Source organism: Polypterus senegalus, chromosome 10 (assembly GCF_016835505.1).
Source record: "Polypterus senegalus isolate Bchr_013 chromosome 10, ASM1683550v1, whole genome shotgun sequence".
Classification (NCBI taxonomy): Eukaryota; Metazoa; Chordata; class Cladistia; order Polypteriformes; family Polypteridae; genus Polypterus; species Polypterus senegalus.
Genome location: NC_053163.1, coordinates 61633186 through 61652318, shown reverse-complemented (window position 1 = coordinate 61652318; position 19133 = coordinate 61633186). Strand labels below are relative to the sequence as shown.

At 37.0% G+C, this 19133-nt stretch overlaps 1 protein-coding gene across 3 annotated transcripts in view; it reads left to right on the top strand.

Moving 5' to 3' along the window:
• gcna (germ cell nuclear acidic peptidase) overlaps window positions 1-18862 on the top strand; it is a 60939-nt gene extending 42077 nt beyond the window's left edge. For all 3 annotated transcript variants that reach the window (XM_039765838.1, XM_039765841.1, XM_039765840.1), the window contains exons 10-13: window positions 3373-3517; window positions 3827-3965; window positions 7808-8012; window positions 17830-18862. In XM_039765838.1, the coding sequence (XP_039621772.1) occupies window positions 3373-3517; window positions 3827-3965; window positions 7808-8012; window positions 17830-18079 (739 nt within the window). In that variant the 3' untranslated portion in view covers window positions 18080-18862. The remainder of the gene's footprint in view (window positions 1-3372; window positions 3518-3826; window positions 3966-7807; window positions 8013-17829) is intronic.
• The last annotated feature ends 271 nt before the right edge of the window (window positions 18863-19133 follow it).

The following is a 19133-nucleotide window of genomic DNA, read 5'->3' as shown; positions in this document are numbered from 1 at the left end:
GCCTACTTTAAATTTTGTAATTTTTAAACAAAATATGGAGAAAGAGTGATGATTGTGCCCTTAAAATCTCAAGAGGTTTGTTTTTAAATAACATTCTGAGCACTGACTCTCAAGTCTTTACATTCTTCCCGTGATTGCATGGATTTTCTGTGAGTATTCCAGTTTCCAAATACAGAAGATATGGAAGTCAGGTTGATGAATGATTTTTAATTGGCCCAGTGTGGGTTAGTGTATAAGTGTGCTTTATGATGAACTGATTTCCCATCAGTTTCTGCTTTGTTCATAATGTAGTCACAGTAAGTTAAGAGCTTTTGCTCCCTACAGCCCTGATTTGTAATAGGCAAGATCATTAATTGGCTAAAATTATTAAAATGTTTATTTTAGTGTATTTTAATATCTCGTCATTTCAGTTGTTAGTAAGCTCACAAGAGCTGTCTCTGAATCTTTAGGTATTGTAAGACACAATAGGCATTGCAGACAATGAGTTCCACCTGAAGTGTGTGACTTCTACCTAAATCTTTATTCTGTGGATTGATTTGTTTTGTTTTTTTTCATCCTACTACGCATTTTTTTTGCCAATTTTTTTTTATCATATTCTAACCACAGAGCAGGTAACTTTAAATATATGCGTAATGCACTTTTCTACATCAATCTGTGCACTTCTATTTGAAGAGAGCAGTTTAGTTTAAAACAAAATCTGTGTTTTGTGCTACCATTTTTGCTTCAGATGAAAGAAAAACCAAATAAAGAAAAAACAAGTTAAAGTCATACCACTATTAGAAAGTACAGTGCAATGTTAATATAAAAGCAGTCCAAATGATTTTGAATTCCTGTTTCTGGCCTAGAGTATAAACCGTGATAGTGAACATGTGTTTGGAGTATTGGGTACCAAGCTTTATATACAGTATTTGGGACAAATAATATACTTTGACTAAATTATATATTAAAATTTCTTTGTAAATTTCTGAACTGCTTCTAAATTTTAATATCTGTTTGTCAGGAGCACCTTCAGTTTTAAAGTGTAAGCTTAATAAGGTTTAATGTCAAAATAGTTATTTGTTTACTCTTTAATATTTAAAAGTAAACCTCATTAAACCATACAACACCATGCTGTGGCTCCATTCAAAACCAGGTAGCCTAAAATGAAATCCAATCCCTGGTTGAATGGCACAACTCCTGCTGTCAGACGCGAGTGCCAAAAAGCTGAGCGCAAGTGGAGAAAGGACAATTTGCATGTATCATTTCAAGTATTGAAAGACTGCTGGCATCAATATCGGTTTATTGTGAAAGATGCCAAAAGAGCGTACATGTCAAATATTATTCTGTCAAACTGTCACAAACATCGTGTGTTATTTGACACTATAGATAGGGTTTTAAATGCTTCACAGAATGCCTGTATGGAACCCTCTTTTGAGACATGTGAGAAATTTTTGCACTTCTTTGTGGGTAAGGTGAATACTGTTAGGGCTCATATACCTTTCACTGTTTATGACCCCTTAGCCATTTCTCCCCTGCTCTGCTGTTTTTTATCAGTTTGAGCTGGTGACTCTATCCTGTCTACATGAGAGTGTTGGTCAATTGAAGCCCTCAGGTTCTCCTTTTGATGTTGTCCCACCTTCACTTTTTAAAGAGATTATTTCTGTTTTAGGGCCATCTGTTCTTGCTATTATCAATAGTAGCCTTTCCTCAGGCATAGTTTGTTAAACATGCCATAGTGCAACCATTGATCAAAAAGCCAAGCCTAGATCCCACTGTGCTATCCAATTTTAGACCGATGTTCAAGCTTCCATTTCTCTCCAAAATTTTGGAGAGAAGTTTGTATATTCAATTGCAAGCCTTTTTAGATGGAAGTGATGTACTTGAAGTGTTTCAATCTGGTTTTAAGATGATTCACAGTACTGAAACCGCATTAATGAAGGTTTTTAATGACATCCTTTTGGCAACAGACTCGGGGGATTATGTGATTTTAGTTCTGCTCGATTTTACAGCTGTCTTTGATACTATAGATCATAGTATTTTATTATCTCGTATGGAGCACTGTGTGGGCATTCGTGGTACTGCCTTGGTGTGGTTTAAATCATACTTGACTCAGAACTTTTTCAGTGAGGCTAGATGAATTTAGATCTTCCTCTGCTTCACTATCATGTGGGGTTCTGCAAGGCTCCATACTTGGTCCTTTGCTATTTTCTTTGTATGTCCTACCTCTTGGCTCTATTCTTAGAAAGCATAAAATTGCTTTCCATTGTTAAGCAGACGATACTTTGGTTTATGTACCCCTCAAACGCAAGGATGCTTACTCCATACAAACTTTGGTTATGTGCCTAGAAGATGTGAAAGCTTGGATGGCAGTGAACTTTTTAAATTTTAATGAAAATAAGACAGAAGTTGTAGTTTTTGGTCCTGGGGGCACCAGTGGGTCTATTTCTACTTCTGCTCCTGTGGATTTGGGTCCCCTTGCACAATATGGTACGCCTGTTATTACAAATTTGGGTTTTAGGATAGATGAGAATTTTAGACTGGACGGTCAGATCAGTGTGGTGGTGAAATCTGTTTTTTTTTTCTTTCAGCTAAGACGCTTGGCTAAGATAAAAAAAACATTCTTTCCAAAGATCAATTTACAACAGTAATCCACGCCTTCATTACAACCTGATTGGACTATTGTAATTCGTTCTAAGTTGGTGTTAGCCAGTCCACCCTGTCTCAGCTGCAGCTGGTACAAAATGCTGCTGCATGCCTTTTAACTGGAACGCGAAAGAATGAGCACATCACACCTTTATTATCCTCACTACACTGGCTGCCTGTTCAGTTTAGAGTTCATTTTAAGATTCTTTTATTTGTTTTTAAGTCCTTAAATGGGCTTGCTCCGCCCTACCTCGCTGAGCTGCTGCACATGCACTCTCCTTCCCGCTCACTCAGATCAGCTGGTCAGCTGCTTCTGGATGTGCCTAGGACTCAGCGAAAGCTCAGGGGGGATAGAGCTTTTTTCCGTTGTGGCTCCACGGCTTTGGAATTCACTGCCGATCCACATTAGACAGGCCTCCTCATTGCCCATTTTTAAGTCTGCTCTTAAGACTTACCTTTTTGGTTTGGCATTTGATCCTGTGTGAGCAGTTGATTTTACTCTGTGTTAACTCTGTTTAGTTGTTTTTACTATGTTTTAATTTGTTTTATTTATTGTATTTTATCTACTTATTTATTATTTTGTTTTTGTTTAAAATTTATTTTAGTCTATGTTCAGCACTTTGGTCAGCGGCTGTTGTAGGTAAAATGCTTTATAAATAAAGTTGTCTTGACAAAAGAGAAAATCTAAACATATGCTTTAATGTTCTTTTATTTATTTATTTATTTATTTTAACTGACCTTTGCTTTTAGGGGAGTTAAATGTTCAGTCCCGGGATGTTTTCTTCAGGATCTGTCTGATTCAAGTTTTGATTACACCAAAAACTTTAAAAAGAAACGAGAGGAGCTAACCAAGTCTTTGTTTGTTCTATATAATTCTAGCATATTTCAAAATAAGGTTGGTATGTGGATTGATTCATAATGTTTTTATAAACATAAATTATTTCAGACTGTAAATAATACTTCAGTTCATCATGTGTCCTTGAGAATGTGTACTTTTTTTTTCTGCATTACTAAAAAACTATTATTCACAAGAGACCTTTGTGTTTTTCTTGACTATTAATACTCTTAAATTGATTCAAGGTATATTTATATTCAGTGCTACTTATTTTCTTCTCCATGTCTTCTCTACATATAGTAGTAATGCAAATCAATTAAAGACTGCAGGTTCTGGTTTTATTATTCTATTCTTTTTACATTTTTCCAGCTCCCTGAAAATATGGAAGTAACATGGAATAAAAAGATGACAAAAACATCAGGGTACTGTGTTACAGGACAACGGAAAGGTACTGACGGACAACGATATGCCCGGATAGAACTCTCGGATAAAGTATGTGATTCAGCAGGTAAAGTGATATAAGCAGTCACACATTTCTCAGTATAAGTAGCTGTTAAACAATCTCGTGGATAAGAATTGTCTCGGAATCTGTTGGTGTGGGTGCTAATGGTCCTGTACCGTTTGAAATTGAGGTGGGAGAAAGTGACTGTGCAGAAAGACTGAGGTCTTTTAAAATACTATTGCATTTAGGAGGTAGCATGTGTTATGTAGTTCCTGGACTGAAGTGAGCTTAGTGACCGTGCTATTCTGTTTCTTGTTGACCACCTTCTGTAAAGTTTTGAGATCCATCTAAGGAAGTAAATGTGTTAGTGAATTTTCTTGACTATAGTGGAGATGAGTCATGTCCACTTCAAAACTCTTTTGACTCTTGTCAAGACCTGAAGTTGCTGACCCTTTTCCCCAGCATACCCTGATATACACTGTGTGCACAATTATTAGGCAAGTTGTATTTTTGAGGATTAATTTTAATATGGAACAAACACAGTGCTATCAGTCAATCCAAAATGTTAATAAACCTGAAACTTGAATGTTTCACAACGGAAATGTGAGTGTGAACATTATCAGGGGAATACATACTGTATGTGCGCACAATTATTAGGCAACTATTAGTGTGCAGATTTATTATGCAACTAAAGGAAAAATGAAAATTTTCCCATCTCACTTGTTTATTTTCATCTGTTTATAGTGAGAATAATAAACAAACACCTCAAAATTTACAAATAAAAATCTCTGACATTTCAAAAAAAATAAATCAATCAATCAATGACCAATATAGCCACCCTTCTTTCCAATAACAGTCATAAGCCTTTCCATTCATGGAGTCTGTCAGTTTCTTTGATCTGTTGACGATCAGCTTTTTGTGGAGCAGTGACTACAGCCTCCCAGACACTCTTCAGAGAGGTGTATTGTTTTTCTCCCCGTAAATCTAGCGTTTAAGAAGTGCCCACAAGTTCTCGATAGGGTTTAGGTCAGATGAGGAAGGGGGGCCATGTCATTATTCCTTCATCTTTAAGGCCTTTACTGGCTGGCCACGCAGTGGAGAACTTCGATGCAAGTGATGGAGCATTGGCCTGCATAAAAATCATGGCCTTTTTCCTGTATCACTGTTTGAAGAAAGTGTCTTTGAAAAACTGGCAGTAGGTTTGGGAGTTGATTTTGAGTTCATCTTCAATGCAAAAGGTCCAACTAGCTCATCTTTAAAAATACCAGCTCATACCAGTACCCCACCTCCACGTTGGAGTGGAGCTCTGTGCCCATTACTGATCCACAGGTCCATCCATCTGGTCCATCAAGAGTCACTCTCATCTCATCGGTCCATAAAACCTTTGAAAAAAATCTGTCTTCAGATATTTCTTGGCCCAGTTTTGACGTTTCAACTTATGTTTCTTGTTCAGTGGTGGTTGGGTTTCAGCCCTCCTTACCTTGGCCATGTCTTTGAGCACTGAACACCTTGTACTTCTGGGCACTCCAGGTAGGTTGCAGCTCTGGAATATGAAAGTACTGGAGGATAATGGGTTCCTGGTAGCTTCACGTTTGATTCTTCTCAAATCTTTGGCAGCTAATTTATGCCTTTTGTTCTCAACACGTTTCTTGCAACCCTGTTGACTATTTGCAACAAAATGTTTGATGGTTCTGTGATCACACACCAATATCTTAGCAATTCCAAAAGTGCTGCATCCCTCTGAAAGACTTTTTACAATTTTTGACTTTTCAGAGTCAGTTAAATCTCTTTTTTGGCTCATTTTGCTTGAGGAAAACTAGCTGCCTAATAATTCTGCACACCTTGATATAGGGTGTTGATCTCCTTAGGCCACACCCTCCCTCATTACACAAATACACATCACCTGACGTGCTTAAATCCAATAAGCATTCAAGTTAATACAGCTTGGAGTTGGAATATACGCATTAAAAATGATGATATGGTCAAAATACTCACTTGCCTAATAATTGTGCACACAGTGTAAATGGTCTTCGCCCATTTTACTATAACCAGGTCCTAGGGGTGTGTGTGTTTGTGTTTTTTTGTTTTTTTTTTCCATAAATTAAGAGAGAGACTATTGTCTTTGTTGGTGATTAGGCTTACAATGGTGGTGTTCAACAAAGTTAATAATGGAGCTCGAAATTTGTTTCACCATATAGTCATGGGTGAGTAAGGACTACAAGCAGAGAACTTGGAACGTCATGAAGAAAATAATACTGTTATTTACCACATGTTGGAGTCTGCCAGTTGGTTCCATCTTCCGCAAATGAATAGTAGAATTCAAGTCAAGGAACTAGATGGTCATCTTTGGTGGTGCAATGAAGATAAATATTGGCCCATAGTCAATCAACTGTATTCTTGTAAAGGGGATTTTTATTAACAGGTGTGCCAGGATGGCATGAAGTGAAAGAGGGACATTAAATTCTCCTTAGACCTGTTGTTATGATATACAGATTAGAGGTAGTCCAACCTGTCTGTGCTGTTCCCTTTTCTGTTATTACGTTGGTTTGAACATGTGCAGAGGAGAGATTCTGGGTATATAGGGAGAAGGATGTTAAGGATGGGGCTGCCAGGTAAAAGTAAAAGAAGGCCTAAGAGGAGGTTTATGGATGTGGTGAGAGAAGAGGTGCAGGTGGTGGGTGTGACAGAGCAAGATGCAGAGAACACGAAGATATGGAAAAAGATGACCTGCTGTGGTGACCCCTAACAGGAGCAGCTGAAAGAAGAAGACTTCTTTAATTATTTAATTAATAGCGCGGGTGCAACCAATAATTAAGAATGTCCATTTTTGTTTTCTTTGGCACAGGGATAATTGTCTTTTTGAAGTTGATTAAAGGATGGGATTCACAGATTCTCTTAGTCTGATAATAAAATATGGATGTTTGACTTGGGGAGTCCTATGTAGATCATCCAAGGAAAGTAAGAATCACAAAGCATGCACTGAAGCATACAGTCTCATGGAAGGAAGTTTATCATGATGAAAATATGAGTTGAAAACACAGTTCATCCATCAAAGTTGACATAGAAAGGACTAGATAGATTAGGGTAAATAATTCCTGAATGGAGCATGCCACCCAAAAGTGGTGTTTTTTTTTTTTTCCCCCCAAACCCATGCGACTTGTAGTTGATGGCTGAGAAAAAAAAATTCAATCTCTTTTCATGAAGGATAGAAAATATGTGTATGATATAATACAATCTGAGTGTAACCAACGCTGCTCAACGACAAATGATGTAAAATAAATAAATAAAATTATGGGGAAAACAAGAAGGAGAAAAGTTATTCAGTCTTATTCTCAAGACATTCAAAATGCATGCATTTTTCATTAAAAATGTAATTAAGAAGTGTGTTTCCCAAATTATCAGTGTACATCTGCATTCCCATAGCACTGTCATTTTGAATTGAAGGTAGGACTCTTTATTTAAAACCAAAGGCAAAGCTGAAGAGTGTCTGTGTTCAAAATGCTCAAAGACACTCTGAAAGGCTGTTGAAGAACAGAAATAACTAATTGCTCGACAAAGGTAGCTTTCATTAGAAGTCAAAGCAATGGTACAATCTGGCACAATATTGTTGCTGTTAAAATGAAAACCCAAGAAATGTACCTTTTTTATTGCATGTTTGTTTTGACCTTCCATATTTTAAGGCATCCTTTTACTTGTATTTAATATATGACCCCGTGCTCTGACCTCATGCGAAAAGATGGTTTCCCTTTAGGGATTAATACAGTGTACCAAATACCAAAAAAAAAACTACTTTAAATACATACTTTCTATTTATAATTTAATTATATTTATTGAGATAATAGAAAATACCATGTACATGTTTTTTTCCTTACTGTGTTATCAGCTAATACTTTTATTTTCCCTTGCAGAGCGTTTGCGGGACACACTTGTTCATGAGATGTGCCATGCAGCCACTTGGTTTATTAATGGTGTGAGAGATGGTCATGGGACATTGTGGAAGCTTTATGCCAAGAAGTCTACTCTCGTTCACCCTGAACTTCCAATGGTGACAAGGTGTCACACGTATGAGATAAACTACAAATACCATTACCAGTGTACCAGATGCAAGCACATGTAAGTACTGTACTACATTAAATGTTATTGGTTTAACACTACCGAATAATCAATTAATGCCTGAAATAGAAAAGAAAAATGAATTGCCTATATTGCTTTAAGTAATTGATGCCAGTATGTAATAGCATATTCGAGTGCCTTTTGTTTACAAAATGTTTATCTATGCAGCATTGTCAGCTAGATCTTATTTGAAGACCTTTACATACAAATAAATGTAGCTGTTACTGCACTATTTCTTAAACTATTGATCTTGATCTGAGGGTCAAAAGACTTGTAGCTAAATCTGAATTTCCACTGAGTTCAGACTTTTTTTTTAAATGTCAATGAGCAGGATCACTGGTTCTTTAAATTAAAATAACATGTTAATGAGAGAGTAATAAATGGCAATATGTCTACTTACAACAGAAGTTAATGTGTTGGGTAATCACAGATCCTGAACACTTTGTCTTCCTTAATAGCAAATACAGTGGGATGCAAAAGTTTGAGCAACCTTGTTAATAGTCATTATTTTCCTGTATAAATCGTTGGTTGTTACAATAAAAAATGTCAGTTAAATATATCATATAAGAGACGCACACAGTGATATTTGAGAAGTGAAATGAAGTTTATTGGATTTACAGAAAGTGTGCAATAATTGTTCAAACAAAATCAGGCAGGTGCATAAATTTGGGCACCACAAAAAAGAAATGAAATCAATATTTAGTAGATCCGCCTTTTGCAGAAATTACAGCCTCTAAACGCTTCCTGTAGGTTCCAATGAGAGTCTGGATTGTGGTTGAAGGTATTTTGGACCATTCCTCTTTACAAAACATCTCTAGTTCATTCAGGTTTGATGGCTTCCGAGCACGGACAGCTCTCTTTAAAACACACCACAGATTTTCAATTATATTCAGGTCTGGGGACTGAGATGGCCATTCAGAACGCTGTACTTGTTCCTCTGCATGAATGCCTTAGTGGATTTTGAGCAGTGTTTCGGGTCGTTGTCTTGTTGAAAGATCCAGCCCCGGCGCAGCTTCAGCTTTGTCACTGATTCCTGGATATTGGTCTCCAGAATCTGCTGATACTGAGTGGAATCCATGCGTCCCTCAACTTTGACAAGATTCCCAGTCCCTGCACTGGCCACACAGCCCCACAGCATGATGGAACCACCACCATATTTTACTGTAGGTAGCAGGTGTTTTTCTTGGAATGCTGTGTTCTTTTTCCTCCATGCACAACGCCCCTTGTTATGCCCAAATAACTCAATTTTAGTTTCATCAGTCCACAGCACCTTATTCCAAAATGAAGCTGGCTTGTCCAAATGTGCTTGAGCATATCTCAAGCGGCTCTGTTTGCGCTGTGGGCGGAGAAAAGGCTACCTCTGCATACAGCTTCTCCTTGTGTAAAGTATGCCGAATGGTTGAACGATGCACAGTGACTCCATCTGCTGCAAGATGATGTTGTAGGTCTTTGGTGCTGGTCTGTGGGTTGACTCTGACTGTTCTCACCATTCGTCGCTTCTGTCTATCCAAAATCTTTCTTGGTCTGCCACTTCGAGCCTTAACTTGAACTGAGCCTGTGGTCTTCCATTTCCTCAATATGTTCCTAACTGTGGAAACAGACAGCTTAAATCTCTGGGACAGTTTTCTGTATCCTTCCCCTAAACCATGATGGTGAACAATCTTTGTCTTCAGGTCATTTGAGAGTTGTTTTGTGACCCCCATGTTGCTACTCTTCAGAGAAAATTAAAGTAGGAGGGAAACTTACAATTGACCCCCTTAAATACTCTTTCTAATTATAGGATTCACCTGTGTATGTAGGTCAGGGTCACTGAGCTTACCAAGCCAATTTGAGTTCCAATAATTAGTTCTAAAAGTTTTGGAATCAATAAAATGACAACGGTGCCCAAATTTATGCACCTGCCTGATTTTGTTTGAACAATTATTGCACACTTTCTGTAAATCCAATAAACTTCATTTCACTTCTCAAATATCACTGTGTGTATCTCCTATATGATATATTTAACTGACATTTTTTTTTTTTTTTTATTAATTTTATTACAATCAATACATAGCAATCAAGTTTTACAAAAAAAGAATTATGCTAAGAACAGATCGATCCCCACCCTTGAGAGAGAGAGCAAGCCAAACGGTGTAAAATTTAAGGCTTTTAAAAATACCTAAATCAACAAATTCTCTGTGCTTTATAAAATCATTTCAAAATATTACTGATTAGATCCTGCCATGTTTTGAAAAAGTCTGCACAGATCCTCTAACTGAGTATTTGATTTTTTCCAATTTTAAATAATATAACACATCAGTTTCCCACTGACTTAAAAGAGGAGAGTTTGGGTTCTTCCAGTTTATCAGAATAAGTCTGCGTGCCAACAGTGTAGTGAATGCAATCACAATTTGTTTGTCTTTCTCCACTTTAAGACCCTCTGGAAGAACCCCAAACACAGCTGTTAATGGGTTAGGAGGGATTGTGAGTCCAAGACTGTCTGAGAGGTAATTAAAAATTTTTGTCCAGAATAATGTTAATTTGGAGCAGGCCCAGAACATGTGACCTAGTGAGGCTGGGGCTTGGTTGCAACGTTCGCAGGTTGGATCATGCCCTGGAAACATTTTGGAGAGTTTTAGTCGAGACAGATGTGCTCGATATATAATTTTGAGTTGTATAATTGTATGCTTTGCATATGGAGCTTGAGTGAATTCTCTGCATTGCTACTTTCCACTCCTTTTCTGATATATTAATTGAGAGGTCATTTTCCCAGTGTCCTCTTGGATCTTTGAAAGGAAGGGATTGTAAAAGGATTTTATATATTGTAGAGATGGAGTCTAACTCCTTGAAATTGAGCAATAATTTTTCCAGCGTGGATGAGGGTGCAAGATGAGGAAAATCTGGAAGGTTCTGTTTAACAAAGTTCCTGATTTGAAGATAGTGAAAGAAATTTGTAGCTGGAATGTTAAATTTGGAATGTAATTGTTCATAGGATGCAAAGACGTTGTCTATATAAAGATCTCTAAGCAAGTTAATTCCAAATTTTTCCAGATATTAAAACTGCATATGTTTGTGAGGGTTGAAAGAGGTGGTTCTTTTGCAGGTGCCACAGAAAGAAGCTTCTCCGTCTTAAAATGCTTTCTACATTGGTTCCAGATTCTAAGTGAGTGGAGCACAATTGGGTTATTAGTGTATTGCCGATAACGTGTGTTTATTGGAGCACAAAGCAAGGAATACAAAGAAGTACTGCAGGATTTTACTTCTATTGCGGTCCATGCCTGTGTATGTTCTTCTATTTGTGTCCAGGTTCTTATCGACTGTATATTTGCCCCAGTAATAAAACTGGAAGTTAGGTAGAGCCATGCCGCCTTCTGCCTTTTGTCTTTGTAGGGTCGCTCTTTGATGCGTGGATGTTTAGAATTCCAAATAAATGAGGTTATTGTTGAATCTAATTGCTTAAAGAACGATTTATTAATGTATATTGGTATGTTTTGAAATAAAAAGGAGCTTAGGAAGAATATTCATCTTAACAGTGTTAATTCTTCCAGCTAGTGTGAGATGAAGGGTTGACCATCTATGCAAGTCTTGTTTAATTTTTTCCATACAGACAGCGAAATTTTGTTGATAAAGAGCTTTATGTTTACTTGTGATGTTTACCCCGAGGTATTTAAACTGTTCTGCAATGATAAAAGGAAGGGTGTCTAATCTAATATTATATGCTTGAGAATTCACCGGAAAGAGTACACTTTTATTCAGATTAATTCTGAGACCAGAGAGCTTTTGAAATTCTGTGAGTGCTGCTAAGACTGCAGGCACAGAATTTTCTGGGTCCGATATATACAGTACCATGTCATCTGCATATAATGAGATTTTCTGTTCCAGTCCTTCTCTGCTAATCCCCTTTATCTGATCAGTATTTCGACAATGTATTGCCAGTGGTTCAATGGCAATTGCAAACAGCAGTGGTGACAAAGGGCATCCTTGTCTTGTGCCACGCTCTAGTTTAAAGTAGTCTGAGCAAATGTTATTGATGCAAACTGAAGCTTCTGGGTTAGTATACAGTAATTTAATCCATGCACAAATGTTCGGGCCAAACCCAAACTTCTCCAAAATAGTAAAAAGGTATTTCCATTCAATCATGTCGAATGCTTTTTCTGCATCCAATGATAATAATATTTCTGGGGTGTTTGATTTAGTTGGTGAGTATATTACATTAAACAGGCGTCAAGATTTGAAGATAAGTGTCGGCCCCTAATAAATCCAGTTTGGTCTTGTGATATTACTGAGGGGAGCACTTTCTCCATCCTTCTAGCTATGATTTTAGAGAGTATTTTAACGTCGTTATTCAGAAGTGAAATTGGTCTGTATGATGCACATTGTAATAAGTCCTTATTTTGTTTTGGAAAGACAGTGATTAGTGCTTGGCGAAAGGTTTGTGGAAGAGATTGGTTATCTCTGGCTTCTGTAAATGTTGCTAATAGGAGGGAGCTAGCTGAGCGGAGAATTTCTTGTAAAACTCTGCAGGGTAGCCATCAGGGCCTGCTGCTTTTCCACCTTGGAGTGACTTTATAGCATCCAGTAATTCTGATAATGACAGAGGTTTATCGAGCTCCTCCACACTAATAGCGTCAATTTGTGGTATCTGTAATTTATCCAGAAATGCATTAGATTGTATATTGTCTTCTTTAAACTCAGTAGTATATAGGGATTTATAGTAGTCTCTAAAAGTGTACATTATATTTTTGTGTTCGATGATTTTATCTCCATTCGTGTTAGTAATTACCGAGATTGCGCTATGCATCTTGCTTGTGAATTTGTTGCTAAAAGCTTATTAGCTTTCTCCGTGTTCATAATAATGATGTCTGGATTTGTAAATTAGTTGTTCGGTTTCTTTAGTTGTCAAGAGGTTTAATTCTGAATGTAGAGCCTGCCTCCTCTTATGTAGAGTCTCGCTTGGTAGTCTGGCATGTTCTTCATCTATTTTAGTAATTTCGCTTTTATCTCTGCTACTTTCTTCGCTTCGGATTTATTTCTGTGGGAAAGATATGAGATAATCTGTCCTCTTAAGAAGGCCTTAAGAGTTTCCCAGAGTATTCCTGCAGAGATCTCAGGGGATGTATTTGTCTCTAGAAAGAATTCAATTTGTTTGGATATAAATTCAGTACAATTCTCGTCAGCTAATAGAAGCGGATTGAGACGCCATCTGCGGGTGAGTGTATGGGGCTTAGTAATTTCAGCTCCAAGATCATCGGAGCATGGTCTGAAATAACAATAGCATCGTATTTACAAGATTTAATCTTAGGCAAGAAGTTATTATCTATAAAGAAGTAATCAATCCTTGAGTAGCAATGATGTACTGGTGAGTAGAAAGAATATGTTCTTGAATTTGGGTTTAAAACCTCCAGGGATCTGATAAGTTGTGATCAGTTATAAACTTTGTAATTATCTTTGCGGTGTTAGTTGCGTTCCCCTGTGGAGGAAGTCTTATCTAAAAGTGGATTTAGAACACAATTAAAGTCCCCAGCCATTATAAGTTTATGAGTGTTCAGATTGGGAATGGATGCAAATAAATTTTGTATAAATTCCTTATCATCAACATTAGGTGCATAAACATTTATCAAAATCATTTTACAGTTAGATAAGTCTCCCATGACCATCACATATCTCCCTTCAGGATCCAATACTACATCTGATGCTACAAATGGTACTGTTCTATGTATGAGAATTCCCACCCCTCTAGTTTTCTTTGTAAAACTAGAATGGAACATTTGGCCAGTCCAGTCTTTTGCAGCCGGAACTGATCCTTACTTAGTAAGTGGGTTTCCTGTAAAAATACTATTTTAGCATTTAGACCTGTTAGGTGAGAAAGTACTTTCTTTCTCTTTAATTCGTGATTCAGGCCTTTAACATTCCAGCTTACGGTTAACTGTCCCATCATGGAGACACTGATTCTGAGTTTTTGGTGTCATATTATAGTCTTAACTGGAAGTGAAATAGTTTAGGTCTTAATTTCCTATTCCCCCAAGAGTTGTTGCCATGCAGCTTATTATTACGTTGATAGTTATAATTATAAAGATTGAGATGATAGATTAGATATAGATCAAGCCTGCTCTCTTTCTCTTCCCCTTAACCCCCACCCTCCCTTTTTGCCTCCCCAGGTGAGGCTAAAACCCACTTCATGCAGTCCCAGTCCTCTGACATACCCAGAGACAGAGCACGCCCAAAGCACATCAAGCCCCCATGCAGTGGCGCTTTAAGGTTAAAAGATAGAGATATCTGTTACCAATATAGTCTTTAAAAGAGGAAAAAAAAAAGAAAAGAATTTTGCACTTTATATATATATATATATATATATATATATATATATATATATATATATATATATATATATATATATATATATAATCTTCATCAATTTTAGTGCATTAAGATGATATCCCCAGATAATAAACCCAGGTGATGGTGTTAAAGATGTGTCCAAAACAAGCATAACAAGTCTTAATGCAGTAATAGCAATAACAGCAAACCAAGGGTATGATATTGAACAGTCTCATTTAGGGTACACATGAAATAATTAGAAAAGAAAAAGAGGAGGAAAACGTAATTAAGCACAATAAAACATAAACATTTAGCGCCCTAGTAATACTAAGTAATAATAAGTAATAAGTAATAATAATATAAGAATATATGAGAATATATGCTGATAAAAAACCCGTATTTTAAAACAAATAGATCAGACAGTAGATTATTAATCCTAGCTTTATCATTTACCGCCATGACTCACAATTATGTATCAGAATAGTCCCGGGATCAGCTTTCTTAACTCATTTTCTGCCTCCTCCTTGCTAGCGAAAACATAGAAATGACCCTGCCATTCCACTTTCAGTTTTGCCGGATACAGGAGGCCGTATTTGACATTGGCTTGCCGTAGCCGCTGTTTAATATTATAGAAGGCGCGCTTTGATAGCTGTTGCTGGAGAGAAGTCAGGGAAGACGAATGTGGCAATCTTCATATATAATATCTTCCTTTTTTCCTGAGGAGTTCCATCACCTCTAACTTAAATGATAATCGCTCAAAACGGACTATAAAAGATCTTGGTCGGGTCTGACGGTGTTTGATCAGCGTCGCTGTAAGCCGCTGCTATCTCAGATTCTGCTTTAAAGTCGCCCGATTATTTTAGAAAAAGTTCAGTTGCGAATTTCACGGGTTTAAACTTTCTCGATTCTCCGCAGCCTTCAATTCTGACATTATACCTTCTATTCCCATCTTCTAAAGCAGCCAGTCTGTCTCCAAGTTTTTCTCCGAGTTTTTACATTCAACTGACATTTACTGCTCTTTCCTCGGCACTGGCAGCTAGATGTTCGCTATTTCGATCCGATTCGTGAATGTCTCACTAAGATGCTCCAATCGATCAGCAAGCGTGCTCAGTTTAGCCGAAGTTTTTCTCAATGCGCTCTTCAATTTTACCCAGCACCTGTCGGTTCAAGTTGTACCTCTTGACAGCCTTTCATTTGCCTGTTGGATTTCCTGTCGCAGACATTCATTGGCCTGTTTCATCTCCTGTTTCATTCCTGTTTCAGTCTCTCATGTGCCTTTGTCGTTGCTTTCTCATTAGCCTTCTCGCTTTTCTTTATATCTTGCCTGAGCTCAACGAGCAACACTTTCAGTTCAGATAGCTCAATTGTGCCTTCTTGTACCGTAGATGAAGCAGCAGACTCTGCTGAAGCGGTGTCCCCGCTGCTCCAGTCCCGCGATTGCGTAACTGAAGCCGCGGACCTCCCGCCTTTTCCAGTTTCAGGTAATCCTCTCCAATCGGCGAGCTATCCACATCTGCATTCACGATCGCACCTTCGCTCCCCTTTTCGCTCTCAGCCGCCGACGATGTAGCGGACCGTGGTCCCGAGGAGTCTGTACTTTCGCCCATCTGATCCAGGTCTGTCTCTGAGAGGCCGTATCTCGAGCTAGGGCTTGCTGATCGTAGCTTGGATGTAGCTTTAGTCTTCGATTCTTTCGACCCCTTCTTGTTGGCCATGTTTATATGTGTTTACATATACTGTAGCGGTCCCTCTCGGGTTGAATAAATACAGGATATCTCAGAATAATAAGCAAATAATATGAAAAATAGCACCACTGCTAGCGGAGCTCCACTTCAGACGTCCATCTCTCGCATCGGACGAGACCAAAAAAACTGACATTTTTATCGTAACAACCAACGATTTATACAGGAAAATAATGACTATTAACAAGGTTGCTCAAACTTTTGCATCCCACTGTATTTATTTGTAAACCTCTATGCAGAATATTCCGGGCTGGTGGAGTTGGGTCTAGTACCCTTTCATTCAAGACTAACAACACCACCAACTAGTGGTCTGCACTATATTGATTTATCAGCCCTGTTCCCATCATAGTTTTATCCTGCTCCTGACAAGAGTGCATCTCCTTTCTGCTTGCTTTCTTCATACCAACAAAAAGGCTGTATTCCTCCCCGACTACATTCCTGTTTTCTCTTATCAAAGACATTTCAATTGGGCACATAAACTAAGTGGATTCTTAAAACAGTAGAATCCATAAGGGGGAAAAATTCACACAGATGTGAGTAAATCTGTTTGACTCTTCTTTTTTACAATACAATCAGAGTTGATTTAGTAGTGTTTTTCTCAAAAAATAATTGATGGATGAACAGGTAAATGGTGATGATATGCCCTTTTTATCCTGTGTGTGTGTGTGTGTGTGTGTGTGTGTGTGTGTGTGTGTGTGTGTGACACAGCATGTTGGCTAATATTAACAAGGTTCTTCAGTATGTTAGTTGCAACAAAAAAAAATCAGAATTCTCACAGTTGTATTCCATTTGCTATAATGAAGAAGTCTTAGCAATAAACATTCAGGGACCCCAAGATTAAGAGTGAACAGGATGCAATCAGATGCAAAATGAAACTTTTTGGGCACTGGAAAAGCATTTAGAAAAATTTTAATGAGTACACTTGTTGAGCAGAATAGTGGGATAGAAAAAAAAAGTACAAAAAACTACATTGTTTAAGGGTCTGGTTGTATATTTTAAATGGTTAGCTTGTTGTTTTTATTAGTAAAATTATGAAAAAAGACTGATCGTGGAAGTGAAGTAAAATACTGCAGCTTTGCTTAGTGCATCAGAAATAACTCCATGCCAAAATCGGTGCAAGTAAAACAAAGTCACTTTTTTTTTAAATAAATTCAAATTATATTTGAATAGCAACATCCTGTCTGACAACCCTAGTATACCTAAAATAACGTAAAATGAGTGTGACAAAAATATCATTACAAATTAAGTACTGGTTCATCTTGTGTTCATATGCTTATTACTTGTATCGGGCGCCTGTCTGGCTTATGTATTCTGATCTTTACTCCTGCAGGCGTTTGAATGGTGAGACAGAGGCAGGCAGCATGGCTTCTCCTCCTCTTCTCAGGATGGAAAATGACAGAGATCGTGCATTTGCAAGCCTCCTCTTATTGTCCCTTTGTTGCCCCTAACTCGCCAATTAAACAGCTCCCTCAGTCTAGCTTTATTAGTATTTTCTTCATTTTCAAAAGAATATACAGATGTAGTTTCAAGCAAATAAGAAAGGAAGGTAATTAAGTCATAAATTGTCCCAGATGGTCCTCTTCTTATCAACAAAACTTTGGCGGTAACAAAAATTGATTTATCCAGCTTCCTTTAGCACTTTAAAACTAGATACAATTGTTTAAAGATGTATATTGTTAGACATTAATAATAAATGTTACCAACCTATATGTTAGATATTATTCTCCATTACAGAAGCACATACAAGAAAAGTTATGTTTATCTTTTCTCTCCTACAGGATTGGCCGTCACTCCAAGTCACTGGACACTCAGCGTTTTGTGTGTGCTTTCTGCCAGGGTACGCTAATACTGATGAATCCATCAAATAAGAAGCAGTCTGCCAATGAGGGAAAACTCACACCATTTGCAGCTTTTGTCAAGGAAAACTACAAGAGTGCTAAAAATGAACTATCAGGTATGCAACACGGGGATATTATGCGTAAATTGAGTGCTGACTTTGCATTGAAAGCTCGTGTTTCAGAGTCCTGAAGTTTGATAATTCTACTGTCAAAATGAATGTAAAAAAAAAAGATAGGCAGAGTTTGTGTTATGTTTACAAATAAGTTTGTGTTGTACTTATGCTTAGCACAATAACAGAAAATTATGTTTGTTAAATAATGAACCAGGTCGGCAGGGTACTAAAAAAGATCAATACTCTTTGCTAATCTTCTTATCTCTCCAATGACCCTACTACCTAATTAAAACTGGTTTTGATGTTTGTTTTGTGCGATGTGTTGTTATTGTCATGGTTTGTCATTAAATAAAAATCATTTATCTAATATCTTCACATCTTCCAACAAACTAACTTTTAACTTTGATTTTTCTGTAAGAGAAACAATGATATAATTCTTTAAAGTGCTGATCAGTTTTAAAGAGTAATATTCATTCCCTGTGTTTCTTTTCCATTTTTAGAAAAAAGTACATTATGACTTAGTCCAATAAGATGATGATGATTATTATTGTGATTATTATTATAACTGTTGTTATTGTTTCCAGCAATGAGCCAATTACATCTTTAACTGTGAATATTTGCATTGTTGTGTCTATTCAGGTCTTATTCATGTTTTGCAGTTTATTTTTAGGTTGTGTTATGAAATAAAGATTATTTTTCCTAACCTGTTTTGCTTTTTTTTTTTCAGCACTATGCTGCTGAATTTCATATTTAGATTCTGATGAGTGCTTTTCTGGCTGTAAATGTGACTGTGATTGAATAAAGTCTGATGGACTAGTCTGTAAACATCCAGTCAATAAATAAATAAATAAAGAAAATTTTGGGGCGGGCAATAGTAGTTTTACTGTTGTGTGTGTAGGCAAAACATATTTATCTTTTAGGTAATTTGAGTTCTTACAAGACTGTACCATTGTGATATTCGTTTGAGTTAATAAAGCTATTGTAATAATCATAACCTGCATTTAACTTGTATATACGTTAAAGAAGAATTGTTGGCTTAACAGATTTACTAAAATTTTGTGTTTCACATTCAAGCAGTTTTATTTTATATACTAAATATATTGCATTTGAGTAACAGTGTGTAAATCTGTT